Below are 21,673 nucleotides of genomic sequence, written 5' to 3' on the forward strand. Positions count from 1 at the left end.
CATAACATAACAGGCCTACGCACATTTATGAAGGTATGACATTGACACAAGTCTGGAATGAAACATCTGGCGATGAGGAACGTACGAATTTGGAAAACACCGAAACGAAATACCAGTAACAATAGTGAAGTGTCAGGGAAGGGAACTACCTATGTAAATCCTTAATGGCTGGCAACCAGGCATTGATAGCCAGTGTCCCTGTTGAAATTGTTAGGATTTCTACGTATTTCCACAGCTTGATATAGACGTTGATCCCCATAGGGAATCTGAAATATTTGTCCCGACAGCTTCCCGTATAATGCTGGACCTGTAGTGTCTTGTGTGAGTAAGAGCTCGAGCATCTTGGAACATGACATCATGACCCAACGATAGAGCATGCTCAGCTATTACTGATTTGTCTGGCTGGTTGAGACGAATATTACGTTCATGTTCCTTAATACGAGAACCAATGGACCGGCATGTTTGGCCAATGTATACCTTTCAAGTTTAAAAACTTCATGTTTATTCCGTACTGAACCGAGAATCTAATGGAAACAAGAGAGGTCCACCTATTCAATACCATATAATGTTATAAGAAAAATGATAACATTTTATTATACTCAGTACCGGTTTCGATGCTGGTGTGCATCATCATCAGCCAAAAATAAGAAAAATATACATAGACAAAGTTACAATAAACAATGCATACCTTACTGCAAGTAGAGGGAGTTTCGTATACCCCAGGATGTAAAAGTGGGGACAATTTGTCCTTGGTTTTACCCATACTGTGAGCAACTTTAGTGATGGTACCAAACACGGTTTTTATATTGTGTTTGTGAAAGACCTTGGCAGTTCAATCTGTGGTGTTATGAATGTAACGCAGGTAGGCAGTTCCCTTCACTTCTTCCTTCTGTGAGCTTTACTTGGTCATTTCTCTGGGATGCAGGGCTCTATGAACCTGCAAATCACTGTAACTATTACCCTTAAATGTGACTTTGAGTGTGTCCATCTCCACCTGGATGCTTGATGGCTCACAAAATCGTCTTGCCCTCCTGGTGAGTGTCGTGAGAATGCCTTGTTTTTGTGCTGGATGGTGGTGAGAATCTGCATGAAGATAGCGATTTTTGTGGGTAGGCTTACGATAGATGGTATGTCCCATGGAGCCGTCCAGTTTCTTTATTACTAGAACATCCAAGAAAGGTATCCGTCCGACTCCATCTGCATAGTGAATTTAATTGAAGCATGTTGCTGATTTATGTGGTTTAGAAATAGATGAAGTTTCTCAGGACCTTCTGTCCAGACCACAAATGTATCATCAACAAACCTTGTCCTTTGACGAGCTCCGAAGCAATAGCCTCCCCCTCAAAATGCTCCATAAACAAATTGGCCACTACGGCCGAAAGTAGACTTCCCATAGCCACTCTGTCCGTCTGTTCCTAGAAATTCCCACCGCACAGGAAATAGCTGGAAGTCATGCAGTGGTAAAATAGCTTAGTAATATCCTCAGGGAACAGGTGTTCAACGAGAGACATGACCGAGTCAATCGGCACTTTAGTGAACAAGGACTCTTCATCAAAACTCACCAAAAGTGCATTAGATTGAAGCGTTGTGGTTGACACCTTGTTGATGAAATACCGAGAGTCCCTGACATATGATTCAGTACGTCCTATGTGTGGCTGAAGCAATTTGCTTAGGTATTTAGCCAGAGCATATGTAGGAGAACCTATCGCACTAACAATAGGTCTGAGGGGAACATGGTTTCTATGGATCTTAGGAAGTCCATATAATCCAGGAGGCACAGTGTCCCCCAGGGACAGATGTTTAGCCTCCTCTTTTGGAATTGAAGATTGCCTTAAGAGCTTCACAGTGGCGTTGGACACACAAGTGGTAGTGTCACGTGAGTTCAGTCTGTATACAGGCTCTGACAATATAGCCAAGATCTTATTCTTATACTCGTCAGTGTCCATAACCCCTGTCGCATTACCCTTAGGGGCCGATGACCTCGATGTTAGGCCCCTTTAAACAACAAACATCAATCAATCAATCAATCAGCATTACCCTTATCAGCTGAGAGAATGGTCAGTTCAGAATCATCTCTAAATTCCTTCAGAGCTCTCCTCTTGCCTCTTGTTAAATTGGGCACAGGTACAACAGCGGACCTTATGAGTCTCACTCATTTCTGTCTTAACTCCTCAGCCTCATCCGTAGGTAGTTCGTGGATGGCTGCCTCAACGGAAGTGGTAGGGTCACGTGAGTTCAGTCTGTGTACAGGCTCTGACAATAACACCTCAGTGGGAATTTTAGAATGGGCAACAGCGAAATTAAGACCCCTAGCTAGAACTGCTGTTTGGTTCTCGTCCAAAGATTTCTTGGAAAGATTGACGACAGTTTTACTAGCATCTGGGTTCGTGCGAGAGACTGCCTGTTTCTGAGCTTGTTGGAGAAAGATTTCTGTCTGAATGACACCTGGTTGAATTTGTGCCCAGCCTGTATAGTAGTAATGCGATTGAAAGACAACCACAGTTCCTGCAAGAGAGTGTTTCTTAACAGCAGGTGTAAATGAAACATCTCTCGGGAGACTAAGTTCAGTTCCTTACGAGTGTAATACTCTCTCGATCACAAAAGCCTTGCTAGCATGTTGATATATTCTCCTGGCATTCAGAGTATTTAACGTGTGCTTCAGCTTCAAACAGTTGGGAATGATGTTATGGTCCCTGCATCTCAGCAGAAAGCAGAAAGAAGAAAGAAGAATAGGCTTCTTCCTCCTTAATTTGCTGAATTTTGAAGCTTTCTTACAAGTATCCTCCCCATAGAGGTTTTTTATGTTGCCATTGATGCTTTCATAGCCCGTACTTATAGACATGATATAGGCTTTTGGGCTTATGCCGTGTAGAGAAAATAAGGTGAAATTCTTTACATTTCGCAGAATTAAGACGTTGCCCAATAGAAGTGGAAATGGTACGTTCATTCATCACCAGATGGCTCCTCAGAAGCAGCACAGCGCTAGCATTCAAAGCGGAAGCTGACGGAACCATCAGAATCAGTCTGAGAGGGTTACATAACATAACAGGCGTACGCACATATGAAGGGATCCCACCTCTACTGCGTGATGTGCTAATCCCTATAGTATTATAGTGCTTCTTGAACTGCTTTTAGTGAAAGACTTATACTTTATGTATTGTATTCCTATGCATCGTTTTATATTTTTATTTAATCGGCTGATGATGACCCAGAATAGTGGTCGAAACCGGTTCCGCTTTTAACCAAATAAGAATGAAACATTACATTTCTTATTTTCCTTGTATTGAATAGGTTGAACCACTTTATTTCTTGTTTTCAATTTAATTGTGATACCTTTGCTGGCAGGACCTAGTGCTTACAGTGCACTATGTCTTCTGGTATGGGCTAGAGCAGTTTTGTTACTTTCATTGATCTGTGTCTGTCTTATCCTTGACTTTGACAATATGAAAGTGACTGAGGTATGAACGATGCTAGTAATGCCATTCCTTGTGCAGCCAGTCCCTGCTATAAATGGTGTGAAAACGTTGCTTATAGGGTCGGTTGGTGCATGCATTTCAGTGGATTTGGCAGACTGATATGTAATAGCAACTTCTGGCTGAGTGAGGAAAGGAACGGGAAACTACCTCACTCCTCATTTCCCTAGTACGCCTCTTCAGTGATCCCTAGGCCATCTATGACAGCTGATGGCAGAGCTGTTGAGGATCCAACCAGCCTTAGGGCTGAAGACTGAACATACACATACACAGTTCAATACAGAATATTATAAAATTTCTATCTTTAAATCATTCCAAGTGATGTCATCTTCACTACCATCTTGTCAGCCATGCACTGCAATCAAGACCGAGGGCATTCATGGTCCCGTTGTTTTGACTGTATTGAGTGGGATACAATTTCTCTTTTCGTCCTCACAACGCATTGTTCTGTTAATTCCTTGTTCTTTAAAGGAAATCCTACAAATAAATACTGTGGCTATCAGTACTTTCGCTGTGTAAGCATTAAAATGGGTTTAATTACAGACAGAAATGACAAAAAGTGATCTTGGCTGTCGCTTAAAATACAATGTGTCCTTGGTGTTATTACTCCAATTAGTACAACCGTGTCCAACTCTTTGGCTGAATGGTCAGCGTACTGGCCTTCAGTTCAGATGGTCCCAGGTTCGATTCCCGGCCGGGTCAAGGATTTTAACCTTCATTGGTTAATTCCATTGGCTCGGGGACTGGGTATTTGTGCTGTCCCCAACATCCTTGCAACTCACACACCACACATAACACTATCCTCCACCACAATAACACGCAGTAACCTATACATGGCAGATGCCGCCCACCCTCATCGGAGGGTCTGCCTTACAAGGGCTGCACCCAGCTAGAAATATCCACACGAAATTAAAAAAGTACAACCATACTTAAAACTTACGAAATTAAATTGTCATGCACAGTCTCCCTGTCACCTCAACATATGTTCTCGCTCCAATTCTCTTTGTTTTGACAATGACAACTGTTAACATACCACGCGAGCGTGTGGTTAGACGCGTGGCTGTGAGCTTGCATCCGGGAGATAGTGGGTTTGAATCCCACTGTCGGCAGCCCTGAAGATGGTTTTCCCTGGTTTCCCATTTTCATTCCAGGCAAATGCTGGGGCTGTACCTTAAATAAGGCCACGTCCATTTCCTTCCAAATCCTAAGCCTTTCCTATCCCATTGTCGCCATAAGACCTATCTGTGTCGGTGCGACGTAAAGCCACTAGCAAAAACTGTTAACATGGCTGGCCTGTGTCAGCTTGCTTCTGCAGAGAGCGCTAATGTCAGGCGTACAGTCCCTCTATGTTATTCTACCTCGTTGTCCATGACGGAAAGAATAAAAATAAATAACAGGAAAGATTGCCGCATTTATGGATATCTAAAGGTATGACTGTAATATGTTTTAATATCATAACGTTTAATTTCATACATTCGTTGTCTTCCATTTTTTATTAACGCATACGCTATTTGTGAAACTCACAACCTGACTTTGAACCCCATTTATCATCATACCATTGCCTGCTGTCCATCTCACAACATTATCAAGGTCATTTTGCAGTTGCTTACAATCGTGTAACTTATTTATTCCTCTATACAGAATAACATCATATGCAAAAAAACCTTATCTCTCATTCCACTTCTTTACCCATATTTATGTATATAAGAATACAAAAGGTTCAGTAATACTGCCATGAGGAATTGCCCTCTTAATTTGTACAGGGTCAGATAAAGCTTTGTCTACTCTGATTCTCTGAGTTCTATTTTCTAGAAATACAGCCACCCATTTAGTCACCTTTTTGTCTAGTCCAGTTGCACTCATTTTTGCCAGTAGTCTCCCATGATCTGTCCTATCAAATTCCTTAGATAGGTCAATCGCGCTACAATCCATTTTGACCTCCTGAATCCAAGATATCTGCTATATCTTGCTGGAATCCTACAAGTTGAGCTTCAGTAGAATAACCTTTCCTAAACCTGAACTTCTATCGAACCAGTTATTAATTTTGCAAACATGTCTTAATATAATCGGAAAGAATGCTTTCCCAAAGTGTACATGCAATGCATGTCAAACTGACTGGCCTGTAATTTTCAGCTGTATGTCTATCACCTTTCCTTTATATACAGGGGCTACTATAGCAACTCTCCATTCATTTGGTATAGCTCCTTCATGCAAACAATAATCAATTAAGTACTTCAGATATGGTACTATATCCCAACCCATTGTCTTTAGTGTATCCCTAGAAATCTTATTGATTCCAGCTGCTTTTGTAGTTTTCAACTTTTGTATCTTATTGTAAATGTTGTTATGACAGGTAAATGTTAATACTTCTTTAGTATTAGTCACCTCCTCTATCTGGACATTCTCCCAATCTTCACACCAATGTCGAGTTCCTCTTATTCAGCTTCCACCTAATTATTTCTGCATACAGATTCAAAAGGAATAGTGAAAGAATGCAGCCTTGACAGACACCCGTTTCAATTTTAAACCATTCAGTGTTGCTGTATGGTGTATGAACTGCTGCCTCTTTTTCTGTATAAAGTGAACTTATCAACTGAATCAGTTGTAAGTGTACCCCAAGTCCAGCTGTTAGATGGCAGCAAATTATAATGTAGAAATTGGTGTGCAGGCTGCCTGGATGACACTACTTTGAAATTTGAAGTTAAAGCCATACAATTATTATGAAACGTCATGACATGTCTTTGCTAAGTTGTTATTTTTAAGATTGGGTCATTGAAAGGGGCAAAACAATGGGATTATCATCTTCTTGCAGAAAGTAATGTTTAGGGCTGGCTTGGTCCAACATTGCCTGATGATAGAAATTTATATCACAGATAACATATCAGAGTGAGAGTGACTTGGTGGGGGGTGTGAGCATAGTACTACAAATCTAATAAAGATTGCTTTACTGTTGTGTGTAAAATGATCTTAAATGTTGAAATGATTGAAGATGGTTTTCAGCTGGATTCAAGTCTTTTCATAATGGTAATATGTTTCAATTTGTTTGTTTGTTTGTTTGTTTGTTTGTTTGTTTGTTTTGATGATTTGAGTTTTTTCTTTTCAGCGCATCAGCCTCATAGGTGACAGAGTACCTAATGGACGTCGTAGCAGCACAATAGTTCCTGATGCTGTTGATATTTCTATTACTGATGTTATGAAAACTATGAAAGAATTATGTGAACGAGTGAATGGCCAGAAAATGACAATTGTACAGAGTTTGCAGAATGACTGTGATAAGACTAAGTTGAACAACCAAATTGCAGTAAGTTGAAAATTACTGTATTTATTTATTATACTTATCACTTGTAGCTTCATCATCATCATCTGCAGGGACTTTCTCCAATAGACTGATGTTTCATGAGCCTCTTCCATCTCTATCAAATGATGTAGATATTCTCATTTTCAACTTTAAATACTCAGGTTGGACATCAACTGGTATTTAGGTCTAAGGTAGCCCCCAGCCTTTTTTCATTCTCTTGTCTTGCTTCTTTTCCCTCTCCCTCTATCTCACAACAGTCCTAGTTGTCATCTATGACCACTACCACTACCATTCTTATTGTATCCTCCGCTGATGAAGGCTGCAGCCAAAATTTTTGAACCCATAACATATCAGAGATAGTGTGACTTGGTGGGAGGCGGGGGGGAGCATAGTACTACAAATCTATTAAAGATTGTTTTACTATTGTGTGTAAAATGATCTTCAATGTTGAAATGATTGAAGATGGTTTTCAGCTGGTTTCAAGTCTTTACATAATGGTAATAATATGTTTGTTTGTTTGTTTGTTTGTTTGTTTGTTTGTTTGTTTGTTTGTTTGTTTTGAGTTTTTACTTTTGTTTGTCCATTGTAGTGGATACACACTGCAGTCAGTTTCTGTTAAGAATTTTACTGAATTTTAATGTTCTTCTTTATGTCATTGAGAAAATCCTCTTTCTGGACTGGAAATCAGACATAAGGATTCTTCTTCTTCTTCTTCTTCTTCTTCTTCTTCTTCTTCTTCCTCTTCTTCTTCTTCTTCTTCTTCTTCTTCTTCAGTTTGACACTTCATATAGGTTGTTATTATGATGGACTCACCACACCCAAAAGCAGTTTTTAACAAGGACCTTTCTTTTCACAAAAATTAACAGTAATAGAAAATCTTGAACAGGGTGTTCCTGTATTGAATATTTGTGCAGAGTACAGAATCGCTAAACAAATTTGGAAGAAAAGAGAACTTTTTGTGGTAATATGAAATGTTAAAAAGAAAAATGTGAAATGACGTGAATGGGAAAGCCTGCTCAACAGACCCTAGATGAATGAGTTGGCAGTTAGAGGAACTGAAATTCTAGCTGCTGTGGAAACACTGGCGCAGTTATTATGATAAAACTTTCCAGACTGGCATTTCAGATTTTGAATATTCCATAACATAGCAGAAGAAATGTTTTTTTAAGTCCTATCCCCTTTAAATGAACCATAATAAATGTGTTTTATTCCTGTAAATGAAGTTTTAATACACTTTCTACTGTTCTGTTAGATTATTTCCTTTAATCTGGTCATTCCCCCAATTAGTGTGGATTAATGAGGTTCTATTTTATTTTCAGCTTATTAGTTCTGTCAAGTACTGTACATGCCAAAGAGAAGTTAAGTACAGAAGAAAAATGACCAATGCAGCACTCTTTACTGTTGTGTTGGCCAAGTGCCAGGTTTGCAGCTCATACGTGGGTAGTGTGGAATGAGAAAAAAATACCAGAAGATTGGAAAAAGGGTGTAATAGTACCTGTCTTTAAGAAAGGAGATAGACGAAAATGTCAGAATTACATTACCTTGGTATTGTGGTGCTATGAGTACGGGGAAGATTTGGTGATGGACATTGTCCGTAGAAACAAGATCTGGGAAGCTATGAGAGCAAAGGCAGTAAATGAGCAGATAGGGGTAAGGGTGAAAAATATGTATGAAGGAGGCGTAACCTGCTTTAAAGTCAAAGCCGAAATAACTGGATGGTTTAATTTAACAAACGGTGTAAAGCAAGGAAGTGCCCTCTCACCTCTACTATTTATAGTGGTGTTGGATGATATAATACAGAAGGTAGAATATACCATTGGGAAGAGAATGAAAGCAGTGTTGTGTGAAGATGATCTACTAATATGGGGAAACAGTGAGAGTGAAATCTGGGAACAGCAAAATGTATGGGAGGAAGTTGTGTCATCTTATGTGATGAAGTTCTCATCCCAAAAGAGTGAAGTGCTGGTAACGACACAAAACAAGAACCAAACATATAAAGGCATGACATTAGGAGGGGAGCAGTTGAAAAGAGCAGAAAATTTAAATACCAGGGAAGTTTAATTGAAGAAAATGGAGGAAACAGGATGATAATCACTGAAAGAGGAGGGCGTGCAAATGAATTCTTTAAGAGTGCCAGAGGACTGGCATGGAACAGGGATGTACCACAGAGATTTAAAGGAATTATCTACAAAACTTATTTTGTGCCGATTTTGATGTATGGATCAGAAATGTGGGCAATGAAGGAGAGGGATAAAAATGGAATACAGGCAGTGGAAATATACAATGGTGTCAAGTGGGTTTAACGGGAATGGACAGAGTAAGAAATGGGAGAGTTCGGGAAATGGTAAATGAGGTACCCCTATATGAAAAGATAGAAAAGTTAAAGTTGCCATGGTATGGACCTGTTAAAAGAATGGGAGAAGAGAGGATACCAAGAAAGATGTTAGAAATGGAATTGAAGGGAAGGAGACCTAGAGGAAAACTGGCTGGCGATTGGCTGAAAGGTGTAAAGAAGAGCATCGAGGAAAGAGGAGGTAACTGGATGACAGTAACAGAAGAGAAGTGGTGGATGGACAGAAAACGATAAGGAGGCTTGCATTCCATGCAGACCCAGGCTGTGCTTGGAAACTGCTCCAGATGATGTTGATGATCCTACTCAACAAAACTGGAAAGACCAGACCACTATAGCTCAGTAGTAGAGCATCATACACAAAGTTCAAAGATTTTGGTTTCTTTCCCACTGGTGTCCGGTTGACCATTTTTATTCTGTAATTAACATCTCTTTGGCACAAATTCAACACAAACTGATAAGCTGACAGTCCATTTCAAGTACAGTGCAGTTATGAAAGTTACAGTAAATTATCAAGAAAGATGTCCATAAATTTAGAAATATACTTCACTGAACTGTATGTGAAATAAATGATGAAAAAATCAGGCCGAATGGCTCATTTGACAGAATGCTGGCTCTCTCAGCCCAAATTGGCAGATTTAATCTTGGCTCAGTCCAGTGGAATATGAGAGTGCTGAAATAGGCCAGCCTTGTGTTGGTAAATTCACTGTTGCATAAAAGAATTCCAGTGGGACAAAATTTCTAGCATCTTGACAACGCTGAAAAGTGTAAAAGTTTTTCGTGGAATGTAAATCCAATATCATTATTAACAATATGATCATACACCTTGTTGTTACTATATCATTTTTTGTTTGTATGATTCTAATTTGATTTTGCAGGAACTGCAGGAGTTGCAGAGGCAGTATGTGCGGCTGGAGTTGGCCCTGGAACATCGAAGAATGAGTGCAAGTAGTGAAGAATCAGATGATATTTCTACATCTGCAGATGATGGGTGAGTATTCTCATTTAGGGTACAGTTCAGAAATTATGCCTCTCTACCATAATCATCATTCCTCCAAATAGGGTATAGTAGAATGAATGAGCTATTTCCTTTCTGGATTCAAAGAAGGAGGAGGAGTTTTCTAGTGGCTTAACGTCACACCGACACAGATAGGTCTTATGGCGACGATGGGATAGGAAATTCCTAAGAGTTGGAAGGAAGCAGCTGTGGCCTTAATTAAGGTACAGCCCCAGCATTTGCCTGGTGTGAAAATGGGAAACCACGGAAAACCATCTTCAGGGCAGCTAAGAGTGGGATTTAAACCCACCATCTCCTGAATGCAAGCTCACAGCCACATGCCCCTAACCACACAGCCAACTTGCCTGGTAGAAGAAGAATGAAGAGAGAATGACCACATAACCAGACACACCCACTCACTGCATATGAAGCAATAGTGGATGAAAAGGAAAGCCAATAATGATGATTCTGTGTGGTCCTAAGCAACCAATTTGCAAAGAAGGAAAGCTGAAATTGAGATGCATAGTGAACATGTAATACCTAAGCTCTTGATATTGCTGTACTTGAATATTATAAAAAAATATGAAATCATTTATGCTAATCTAATTTCTGTTAGACACGTAAATGAACGAATGATGTGGGTAGATTTGGCATTTGGATGAGAATTGCCTCAGTGTATTCACCATGTGGGGGTGCAGATGAGTATGAAGTTGACAAGTTTTATGAAGCATTGAGTGACATCGCGGTCAGGGTCAACAGCAAGGATGCGAGAGTTGGAAATAGAACTGAAGGATACGAAAGGGTGATTGATAAATGTGGGGAAGAAATGGAAGCTAATGGGAATGGTAAGCGTTTGCTGGACTTCTGTCCTAGTATGGGTTTAGCAGTTACGAATACATTCTTCATGTATAAGGCTATTCACCACTACACATGGGAGGGTAGGGGTACCAGATCCATAATAGACTACATCTTAACCGACTTCGAATTCAGGAAATCTGTTAGGAATGTATGGGTTTTCCAGGGAATATTTGATGGTACAGACCACTATATGATCTGTAGTGAACTAAGTATCTGTAGGCCTAGGATAGAGAAAGTGAAATCTGTCTGAAAACGAATGAGGGTAGAAAACCTCCAGGACAAGGAAATTAGACAGGAGTGCATAGATATGATTAGTGAGAAGTTACGAACAGTGGACAGTAAGCAGTTTCAGGATATAGAAAGAGAATGGGTGGCATACAGGGATTCTGTAGTAGAAACAGCAAGGGAATGCCTAGGAACAACTGTGTGTAAAGATGGGAAAAAGCAAACATCTTGGTGGAATGTTGGAAGTGAGAGCAGCTTGCAAATGTAAAAAGAAGGCTTATCAGAAATGGCTCCAAACAAGGGCCATTGCAGACATGAAATTGTAAGTAGATAAAAAAAAACAAAGCAAAACAAATACCAGTAGTTGTTGAATCCAAAAAAGAAGTCATGGGAATATTTTGATGATAACTTGTAAAGGCTAGGTCAGGCAGCATTGAAACCTTTCTGGACAAGTAATAAAGAATCTTAGGAAGGGAGGGAAAAAGGAAATGAACAGTGTTTTGGGTAATTCATGTGAACTAATAATAGATCCCAGGGAGTCACTGGAGAAGTGGAAAGAATATTTTGAAAATCTTCGCAACGTAAAAAGGAAATCTTCCTAGTTGTGTCGCGAACAACCGAGCTCATGGGGAGGAGGAAAATGATGTTGGTGAAATTATGCTTGAGAAAGTGGAAAGGATGGTAAATAAACTCCATTGTCATAAGCAGCAGAAATAGATGAAATTAGACCTGAAATGGTGAAGTAGAGTGGGAAGGCAGGGATGAAATGGTTTCATGGAGTAATAAGATTAGCATGGAGTGTTGGTAAAGTTACCTTCAGATTGGACAAAAGCAGTAATTGTACTTATCTATAAGCAAGGGAACAGGAAGGATTGCAACAACTATCGAGGTATCTCACTGATTAGTATACCAGGTAAAGTATTCACTAGCTTGGAAGGGAGGGTGCGAGCAGTGGTTGAGAGGAAGTTGGATAAAAACCAGTGTGGTTTCAGACCACAGAGGCACTATCAGGATCAGGTTTTCAGTATGCGCCAGGCTATTGAAAAATACTACATGAGGAATAGACAGTTGTGTTTATGTTTCGTAGATCTAGAGAAAACATATGGCAGGGTACCGAGGGAAAAGATGTTCGCCATACTGTGGGGCAATGGGATTAAGCGTAGATTATTAAAATCAGCCAAAGGCATAATGTTGACAATTGGGCTGCAGCGAGAATTGATGGTAGAATTTCTTAGTTCAGGGTACTTACAGGGGTCAGACAACACTGTAATCTTTCACCTTTGTTGTTCGTAGTTTACATGGATCATCTGCTGATAGGTGTAAAGTGGCAGGGAGGGATTGAGTTAGGTGGAAATGTAGTAAACAGTCTGACCTATTCTGACGACTTGGTCTTAATGGCAGACTGTGCCGAAAGCCTGCAGTTTAATATCTTGGAACTTGAAAATAGGTGCAATGAGTATGGTATGAAAATTAGCCTTTCCAAGACTAAATTGATGTCAGTAGGTAAGAAATTCAACAGAATTGAATGTCAGATTGGTGATACAAAGCTAGAACAGGTAGATAATTTCAAGTATTTAGGTTGTGTGTTCTCCTAGGATTGTAATATAGTAAGTGAGATTGAATCAAGGTGTCGTAAACTTATGCAGTGAGCTCGCAGTTGCAATCAACAATATTCTGTAAGAAGGAAGTCAGCTCCCGGACAAAACTATCTTTACATCGCTCTGTTTTCAGACCAACTTTGCTTTACGGGAGCGAAAGCTGGGTGAACTCAGGATATCTTATTCATAAGTTAGAAGTAACAGACATGAAAGTGGCGAGAATGATTGCTGGTACAAACAGATGGTAACAATGGCAGGAGGGTACTCGGAATGAAGAGATAACATATAGGTTAGGAATTAACTTGACGGATGAACCTGTACGCATAAACCGGCTTCGGTGGTGGGGTCATTTGTTGCGAATGGAGGAGAATAGGTTACCTAGGAGAATAATGGACTCTGTTATGGAAGGTAAGAGAAGTGAGAGAAGACCAAGATGACTATGGTTAGACTCAATTTCTAACGATTTAAAGATAAGAGGTATAGAACGAAATGAGGCCACAGCACTAGCTGCAAATAGAGGATTGTGGCAACGTTTAGTAAATGAACAGAGGCTTGCAGACTGAACGCTGAAAGGCATAACGGTCTATAATGATGATGTCTATAATCTAATTCCTGTTTCTGATTGTGGAGCAAAGGGCATCCAGGATAGCTCTCTATTTAGTACGTTCTACAGTCTGGTCTTTTACTTCATTTCATGTTTTCCCAATTTCCAGTTTTTCTCCAACTGTTCACACCAAATGTTCCTAGGTCTTCCATGCTTTCTTTCTCTTTTTGTATTCCGTTGTAGGACCGACTTTTCAACTTCTCCGTCTTGTTTTCTTAATGTGTGTCCTATCTGCCCCACTACTTCTTCTTCTTCTTCTTCTTCTTGTTCTACAGCCAAGTTCCAGCCTTGACCACTCTTCTGGCGCCATAAAACCAAAGCAAACCCCATGGCACTACAGCCCTTGAAGGGCCTTGGCCTACCAAGCGACCGCTGCTCAGCCCGAAGGCCCGCAGATTACGAGGTGTCGTGTGGTCAGCACGACGAATCCTCTCGGCTGTTATTCTTGGCTTTCTAGACCAGGGCTGCTATCTCACCATCAGATAACTCCTCAATTCTAATCACATAGGCTGAGTGGACCTCGAACCAGCCCTCAGGTCCAGGTAGAAATCCCTGACCTGGCCGGGAATCGAACCCGGGGCCTCCGGGTAAGAGGCAGGCACGCTACCCCTATACCACGGGCCCATAAGGTTCTGTAAATGTCACCTTCCTACAAGGATCATTTTCGTCCTTTCTATGCACATGCCCAAGCCATCTCACTCTTCTTGCTTTGATTTCGTTTAGAATATCACGTTCCTTGAACAGTAGGTATACTTCATGGTTGTACCTTGCGCGCCAGTATCCATGATCATTGCCTGCTCCGTAAATCTTCCTTAAGATCTTCCTCTCATATATGGCCATCTGCTCATGACAGTTGTCCCAAAAGTCCAAGTTTCAGAGCCATATAATAGAACTGGTCTTATTAGGGTCTTATACATTTTAACCTTAGAGTTACGGCTTGTGCAGCGTGACGTTAGGTTTCTTTTTAGTCTGTGGTAACATCTATTTGCTATTAGTATTCTGTGCTGTATTTCTGTACTGACTTTGTTGTCTGATGTCATCAGCGACCCTAAGTACTCAAATTCAGTCACCTTTTCAAATTTATAGCCATCGATCTCAAGCCATTTCAGTCTTGACGGATTTTCTGACACCACCATATATTTTGTCTTTTTCTCATTTACCGTGAGTCCCATCTGTTTTGATTCAGCATTTAACCTAGTAAATGATTCTTTGACTTCCCTTTCTGTTCTTCCAATAATGTCAATGTCGTCAGCATATGCTAATACTTGTACTGATTTATGAAATATTGTTCCCCTCCTTTCAATTCCAGAGTCTCGCATGACCTTTTCCAGCGCAATAAACAACAAACATGCCAATGCATCTCCCTGTCTGAGACCCTTTTGTGTGCAGAATGGTTCTGAGAGGTTTCCTTGTAGCTTAACTCTACATTGGACTGTACTGAGAGATGCTCTTGTTAAGGCTACAAGCTTTTCTGGGATACCGAGTTCTTGCAATGCACTAAGTAGTTTATCCTGTTTTATACTGTCATATGCTAATTTGAAATCAATAAACGGTTGGTGTGTGGTGATCTTGTACTCTCGGGTCTTCTGTAGGATCTGTCTTAATGCATGTATCTGATCGGTGGTCGACTTCCCTTTTCTGAAACCACATTGATAGTTTCCTATTATCTCTTCTACATGCTGCAGTAGTCTCATATACAATATATTGGAGAATATATTATATCCTATGTTCAGCAATATGATACCCCTGTAATTTGACCAGTCCAATGGATCTCCATTCTTATGCATTGGGCAGATCAACCCTTCTTCCTGTTCTCTAGGTAAGCGTTCATTTTTCCATATTTCACAGATGACACTATGAAGCCTTTGCAAGAGAGTTGGTTTTGCCATTTTAATGAGCTCTGCATTTATATAATCAGGCCCAGGTGCCTTGTTGTTCTTCAATCTGTCGATGGCAAGTTCTACCTCTTTTATAGTAGGCAGATTCATTTCTCCATTGTCTATTTGTGGGGATCTGATTTCCAGCATTACTTCTTTATTACAGTGAGCATCATTCTCTACTCCCTCAAGCTGTTCCTGGAAATGTTGATTCCATGTCTCCAAGACCTCCTCTATGTTGCCCATCAATTCTCCATTCATTTTTCTGCAGTTTAATGTTCTTGGTGTAAATCCTGTTCTCATATTGTTGATCAAGTGATAGTACTTTCTCGAATCATTTTGGGTGTGCATCTCTTCTATTTCCTTGAGCCTTGCTTCATGATACTCCATTTTCTTCTTTTTGTGTACCTGCTTTACACTTCTTCTTAGTCCTCTGTATGTTTCAACAGTATTTCTGGTACGTTTATTGATCATTGCTTTGTAGGCTATATTCTTCCTTTCAGTTATTTCTGCACACTCTTTATCAAACCATGTGCTCCTTTTATTTCTGCTTACTTCTCCAATTATTTCCTCTGCAGTATCTTTTATCTCTCGCTTACAATCCATCCAACTTACGTCATTGGCTTTTGCAGCAGTTTCAACCATTGCAAAATGTTCCTTAGAGGGTTTTAGTTTCTGGGTCTTTTAGCTTTTCCACATCATATTTCTTTAATTTGCTTTGTTTCTGATGTCTATAGTTGCTATTAATTTTACTTCTCAATTTGATAACGACTAAGAAATGATCCGAGTCCACATTAGCTCTTCTAAAGGTTCGTACATCTTCCAGGTCAGTCATGTGGTGTCTATCAACAAGAATGTGGTCAATCTGATTAACTGTGTTTCCATCAGGGGAAGTCCACATTCCTTTATGAATGTTTTTGTGCGGGAACATTGTACTTCTTATTACCATGTCAGTTGAGGCTGCAAAATCAACTAGTCTCATGCCATTTTCATTAGCGTCTCTATGAAGGCTATACTTGCCAATTATAGGTGCTAGGTGTTCCTCTTGACCCACTTGAACATTAAAATCCCCCAGCATCAGCACAATATCATGTCTGGGGCACTTTCCATATTCTCTTTTTAGGAGTTCATAGAAGGAATCCTTTTCCTCTTCATTCTTTTTTTCTGTTGGTGCATAAGCACTGAATAAAGTATACAATGGAACCTTGGATAGCGAGCATAATTTGTTCCGGCAACATGCTCGTAATCCAAATCGCTCGTATATCAAAGCAAATTTTCCCATAAGAAACTATTGAAACTCGGATGATTCATCCACAACACAAAAACATTTATTCACATAACATTTCTAAAACAAAATATAACTTAAAACAATTAAACTGCACTTTACCTTACAACAGAATCATTGTTGGTGTGAGGGAGATGAGAGATGACATGAGAAGAGTTACTGTGTAGCACGAATTTCACTAACGGAATCACTGCTATCGGTTGGCTCATTGGAAGTGTTTTCTTTTCGTGCAACTCTAACGAGGAACCTGTCCAATGACTGTTGCTTTTGCCTCTTTCTGAGGATTTCACGAAAATGTGACATTGCATTGTCATTGAACAGATTCATCCACTGTAATCATCTCCTTCTTCCGATCGAATTCCTTTTTAGTCTTCTTTTCGTTCACAGGGCCCATCGTTGCAGAACAGTTATATCACAGATGACAGAAACAAAACATGTACACTCATATGGTGTTGACTATGCGAGCGAGGCACGCCAACTGAAGTCCAGCCCGGGAAATGATTACACACACTTTCCCAGGAAAGAGAGTGGCAGGAGGAGGGGAAAACAAAGGCACAGGGGAGGTGGAAACGTACGTACATGCGACGCTCGTATTGCGAAACCTCACTCGCTTATCAAGTCACAATTTATTTAAAATATTCGCTCGTCTTGCAAAACACTCATAGACCAAGTTACTCGCAATCCGAGGTTCCACTGTAGTTTCTAAACCTTCCTCTGATACGCAGTGTGTATAGTATCCATCCCCACTTTCGTTTCCTTATTTCTACATCAAATAGTTTCTGATTGATTTTTGTTTATGATCACTTCAGGCCATCTTATATTGATGATATGCTGCATACAGCAATTCATGAACACTTGTTTAGTGACCTTCCATGACTCACAGCATAAAGGAGAATTAATTTCATGGTGGTATTGAAAAGTTGGATCTTGGTTTCTCTTGAGAGATACTGTACAATAAACGAGTTATTTGCATTCTGGATTCGAGCCTTGACATCTTCATGTGCACTGCTAGTCTTTGTTATTGTGCTCCCAATGTGGACAAAAGAGCCAACTTCCTCTATTTGCTTTCCAGATATGGTGAGTTGGTTGTTTTCCGTACCATTGATTCTCATCTCCTTTGTCATTGCAACATTTATTTTACGCCAAACAGTTGCTGCTTCTTAGGAGCCTCTGTGGCTCAGGCAGCAGTGTGTCGACCTCTCACCTCTGGATTCCGCGGTTCAAATCCCGTTCACTCCATGTGAGATTCGTGCTAGACAAAGCAGAGGCGGGTCGGGTTTTCTCCGGGTACTCCAATTTATAATACCAATATAAATGGTCCATTATTAGACATTATAAATTTTCCAGCTAACTCATTCTTGGTTGCCAGCGTTTCGCCCTCATGTGCTAGGGTGGGCTCATCAGTTGGTACCTAGCACACCTACCAATACGCTGGCTAGTGCATACCGTGGAGGCCACTGCGTAGGCTAACTGGAGCCACCGGCAGTGCCAATGCACTGAGAGACTTTGTCTCATTACCAAAAATTGATGCCTGCTTGGCCATCAGATGATATAGATGTTGATTCCCATAGCCGGTGGCTCCAGTTAGCCTACGCAGTGGCCTCCACGGTATGCACTAGCCAGCGTATTGGTAGGTGTGCTAGGTACCAACTGATGAGCCCACCCTAGCACACGAGGGCGAAACGCGGGCAGCCAAGAATGAGTTAGCTGGAAAATTTATAATGTCCAATAATGGACCATTGATATTGGTATTATAAATTTACTCATTCAGGACAAATATTTCAGATTCCCTATGGGAATCAACATCTATATCATACTCCAATTTACCCTGTCATCTTTAATTCTGGCAACACTCTTCAATATCATTTAATTTCATCCATCAGTCATTAATCATTGCCCCAGAGGAGTGTTACAGGCTTTGGTAGCCGGCACATTCCATATCCTCACCGCTAGATGGGGGATTCATTCAGTTCCTGATTTTTGCAAGAAATGAATTTCATTATTTAGCTCGCATTGTTGACCTTAACAAGTGTTATGGTATTTTGAGGAGAATTCCACCTTTACAATACAAATCATATTTATTCCCTTCAGAATAACATTAGCAAATCCATTTCTGACCCAGTCAAATGACTGGAAACAGGCTGAGGATTTAAAAGTTGCTGCTTCTTGTTTGAACTCCAGTAGCTTCCCCTTCATATTTTCAAAGTTCTTAGTGGACAGATGTCATCAGCAAAGTCCATGTCTTCAAGGAAGCTGTCTTCCTCCACTGTATATCTCCTACTTTTCCCCTCCACTACCTTCCTCATAACTCGATCTAATGTGAGTGAGAACAATGTAGGAGAGAGGAACCGTGGTGAATGCCAGAGCTGGCTGTGATAAGCTCTGTTACGTTTCCTTCATGGATGATTCAACATTCGTATCAATCGTACATCTCATGGATTATGTTGGAGATTTTGTCTGGAATGACATATTCATTGAGTGTATTCCACATTGCGTTCCACTTCATCGAGTCGAATGCTTCTTTTCAAACTTTGCACAGGCGATACATTAGGTTCTGTCATTCTACACTTTCTTCTAGTATGATGCGAAGAGAATTTAACGAGATTGCTACAGCTGTGAAGCCAACTTGCTCTTTGTGTAATTTGTGATTGACTGCATCCTTCATTCAACAGAGTCCTGATAGTAAAAAGTGAAATGGTGTATGATTATTAGTGCCGGGAGTGCCCGAGGACATGTCTGGCTCGCCAAGTGCAGGTCTTTTGATTTGACGCCAGTAGGAAACCTGCACATTGTAATGAGGATGAAATGATGATGGAGACGACACATACACCCACCCCCCTTGCCAGCAGAATTAACCAATGATTTATTAAAATTTCCGATCCTGCTGGGAATTGAACCTGGGACCCTGTGTCCAAAGGCCAGCATACTAACCATTTAGCCATGGACCCAATCCTGATAGTAATTTCCAGGAGATGGACAACAGTGCGTTGCCACTCCAATTGTTGCAATCTGCTGTATAACCTTTTTTTGTGGAATCTTTACGATTAGTCTTCTTTCCCAGTTCCTTGGCAATTTCTCTTCCTGCTGTACTTTTCAAAAATTGGCTTTAGTAGGCTCACCATGATTTGGTATTGGCTCTGTGAACGTCTGGGGAAATATTATAGACTCCTCATGCCTTTCCTTTCCTCATTTGGTTTAGTGCTGTTTATATTTCTACTGTAGTTAGGCAGTGCAGATCTGCACTTATAGTTTCATTACCTCATGGCGTGGTGTGCGTTATGTCCTAAAATTTTATTAACAACTTCTGTGAAGTGTTCCCTCCATCTCTCAAGCTGATCATCTTGGGTTGTTAGAGGGTCTTCGGCTTTGTTTTTCATGGGCTTACGTGTTTTTGAGCTTGGACAATTTTTAGGTGATTGTTAAGCACGTGGGGAGAGTGTGGAGAGATAAGGGAACCAAGGTAAAGTGTCATCCAGGAATTAGGTTAAGGCAGATGTTGAGGAAAACAGAAGGGAAGGAGGAGGGTAAGGAAAAAGTGACAAGCAGGAATAGGTACTAACATAGTTGGGGATGTGTGGGACCTGGTTATGGCAGCACAGAACAAGTTTAAGGAAGCAGATATTATTATCAGTGGGATATTGACTGTAAGGTGATTTGGGATTTAAATGAGACTATGAAATGGGTATGTAGGGAAATCAGGAGTACAATTTGTAGATACTAATGGGTGGTTAGGATAAAGGGATCTACGTTCTGATAGCCTTCACTTGAACTGCAATTATATATGTACATTACAGGATTTATTTAGGAGGCTTATACAGAGGTAGGAGTACATACAGGGAAATGGGGTGGACAAGGGAGCGGTGATGAGAGGAGAGGGAGTCAAATAACAATGACATAAAGTAGTTAAGTGTTAAACTATAGAAGTATTGTAAAGAAAGAAATTATTTAATAGATTCATATAGGAGTTGAATCATGACTAAGAAGTGATATTATACTCACTCATTCCGTAGGCTTCTGAGGGATGTGAAGTTCCTATGCCGATCTCGCAATCCTCTTCCATCCTTTTCGATCTTGAGCTGCTCTTCCCAGTTATCAGTTTGGAGGGTCCGGCAAACTGTGTTGATCTCCTTCTTCCAGGTGCTTCGGGGTCTTCCTGAAGGTCTTTTCCCATTAAGAGATCCCTTATATAGATCTACTGGTGCTCTGTTATCCTGCATCCTCAGTACATGTCCAGCCCAGCACAGTCTGTTGGATTCTGTCACACCCATTATAGTGTGTTGTTAAGAGCGGATGTAAATCTCATAATTAGAATTTTTCTGCCAGCTTTGAGAGATAGGATCGAACCATGGGCCAAATATTTTTCTATAAACTTTATTCTCAAAGACTTGCAACTGCTGCTGCTCTTTCTTGGTTATACTCCATGTCTCGGAACCATACAGAAGTATTGGTCGAATGATTGTATTGTAGATAATCATTTTTGCATTCCTTGTTAAAAACTTGGAGCCTAATATAGGGCTCATAGAGTAAAATGCCTTATTTGCATTCTTAATTCTTGCCTGGTGTTCCTGTTGCCTTTGGTTTTGCTCATCAATTAATCCACCAAGGAATTTAAACTCCTCTACTCTTTTAAATATATTATGAATGCAGAAATTTTAGACAAATATATCTTCTAGCTGAATCCTACCTCACCCTGGCACAACAGCTCCGAAGGGCCATGGCCTACCAAGCAACCGCGCTCAGCCTGAAGGCCTGCAGATTAGGAGGTGTCATGTAGTCAGCACGACGGATCCTCTTAACCGTTATTCTTGGCTTTCTAGACCGGGGCCGCCATCTCACCGTCAGATAGCTCAATGTAATCAATTGTAATCACGTAGGCTGAGTGGACCTCGAACCAGCCCTCAGATGCAGGTAAAAATCCCTGACCTGGCCGGGAATTGAACCTGGAGCCTCTGGGTAAAAGGCAAGCACGCTACCCAGTGTTGCCAGCTCAGTGGATTTTCCGCTAAATTTGACAAATTTTTAAATCGAATAGCGGAAAAATTTCCATTTAGCGGACAGTGGATTTTTTGAAGGATTTTCAAACTTCTATCAACGACTTTCAACATTAA

At 40.5% G+C, this 21,673-nt stretch overlaps 1 protein-coding gene across 1 annotated transcript in view; it reads left to right on the forward strand.

Moving 5' to 3' along the window:
- Positions 1-21,673, forward strand: part of Klp98A (kinesin-like protein 98A) — a 471,801-nt gene that overhangs the window by 393,997 nt on the left and 56,131 nt on the right. The window contains exons 19-20 of the mRNA XM_067156284.2: positions 6,577-6,774; positions 10,000-10,112. Of these exons, the coding sequence (XP_067012385.2) occupies positions 6,577-6,774; positions 10,000-10,112 (311 nt within the window). The remainder of the gene's footprint in view (positions 1-6,576; positions 6,775-9,999; positions 10,113-21,673) is intronic.

Source organism: Anabrus simplex, chromosome 1 (genome assembly GCF_040414725.1).
Source record: "Anabrus simplex isolate iqAnaSimp1 chromosome 1, ASM4041472v1, whole genome shotgun sequence".
In the NCBI taxonomy this organism is placed as follows: domain Eukaryota; kingdom Metazoa; phylum Arthropoda; class Insecta; order Orthoptera; family Tettigoniidae; genus Anabrus; species Anabrus simplex.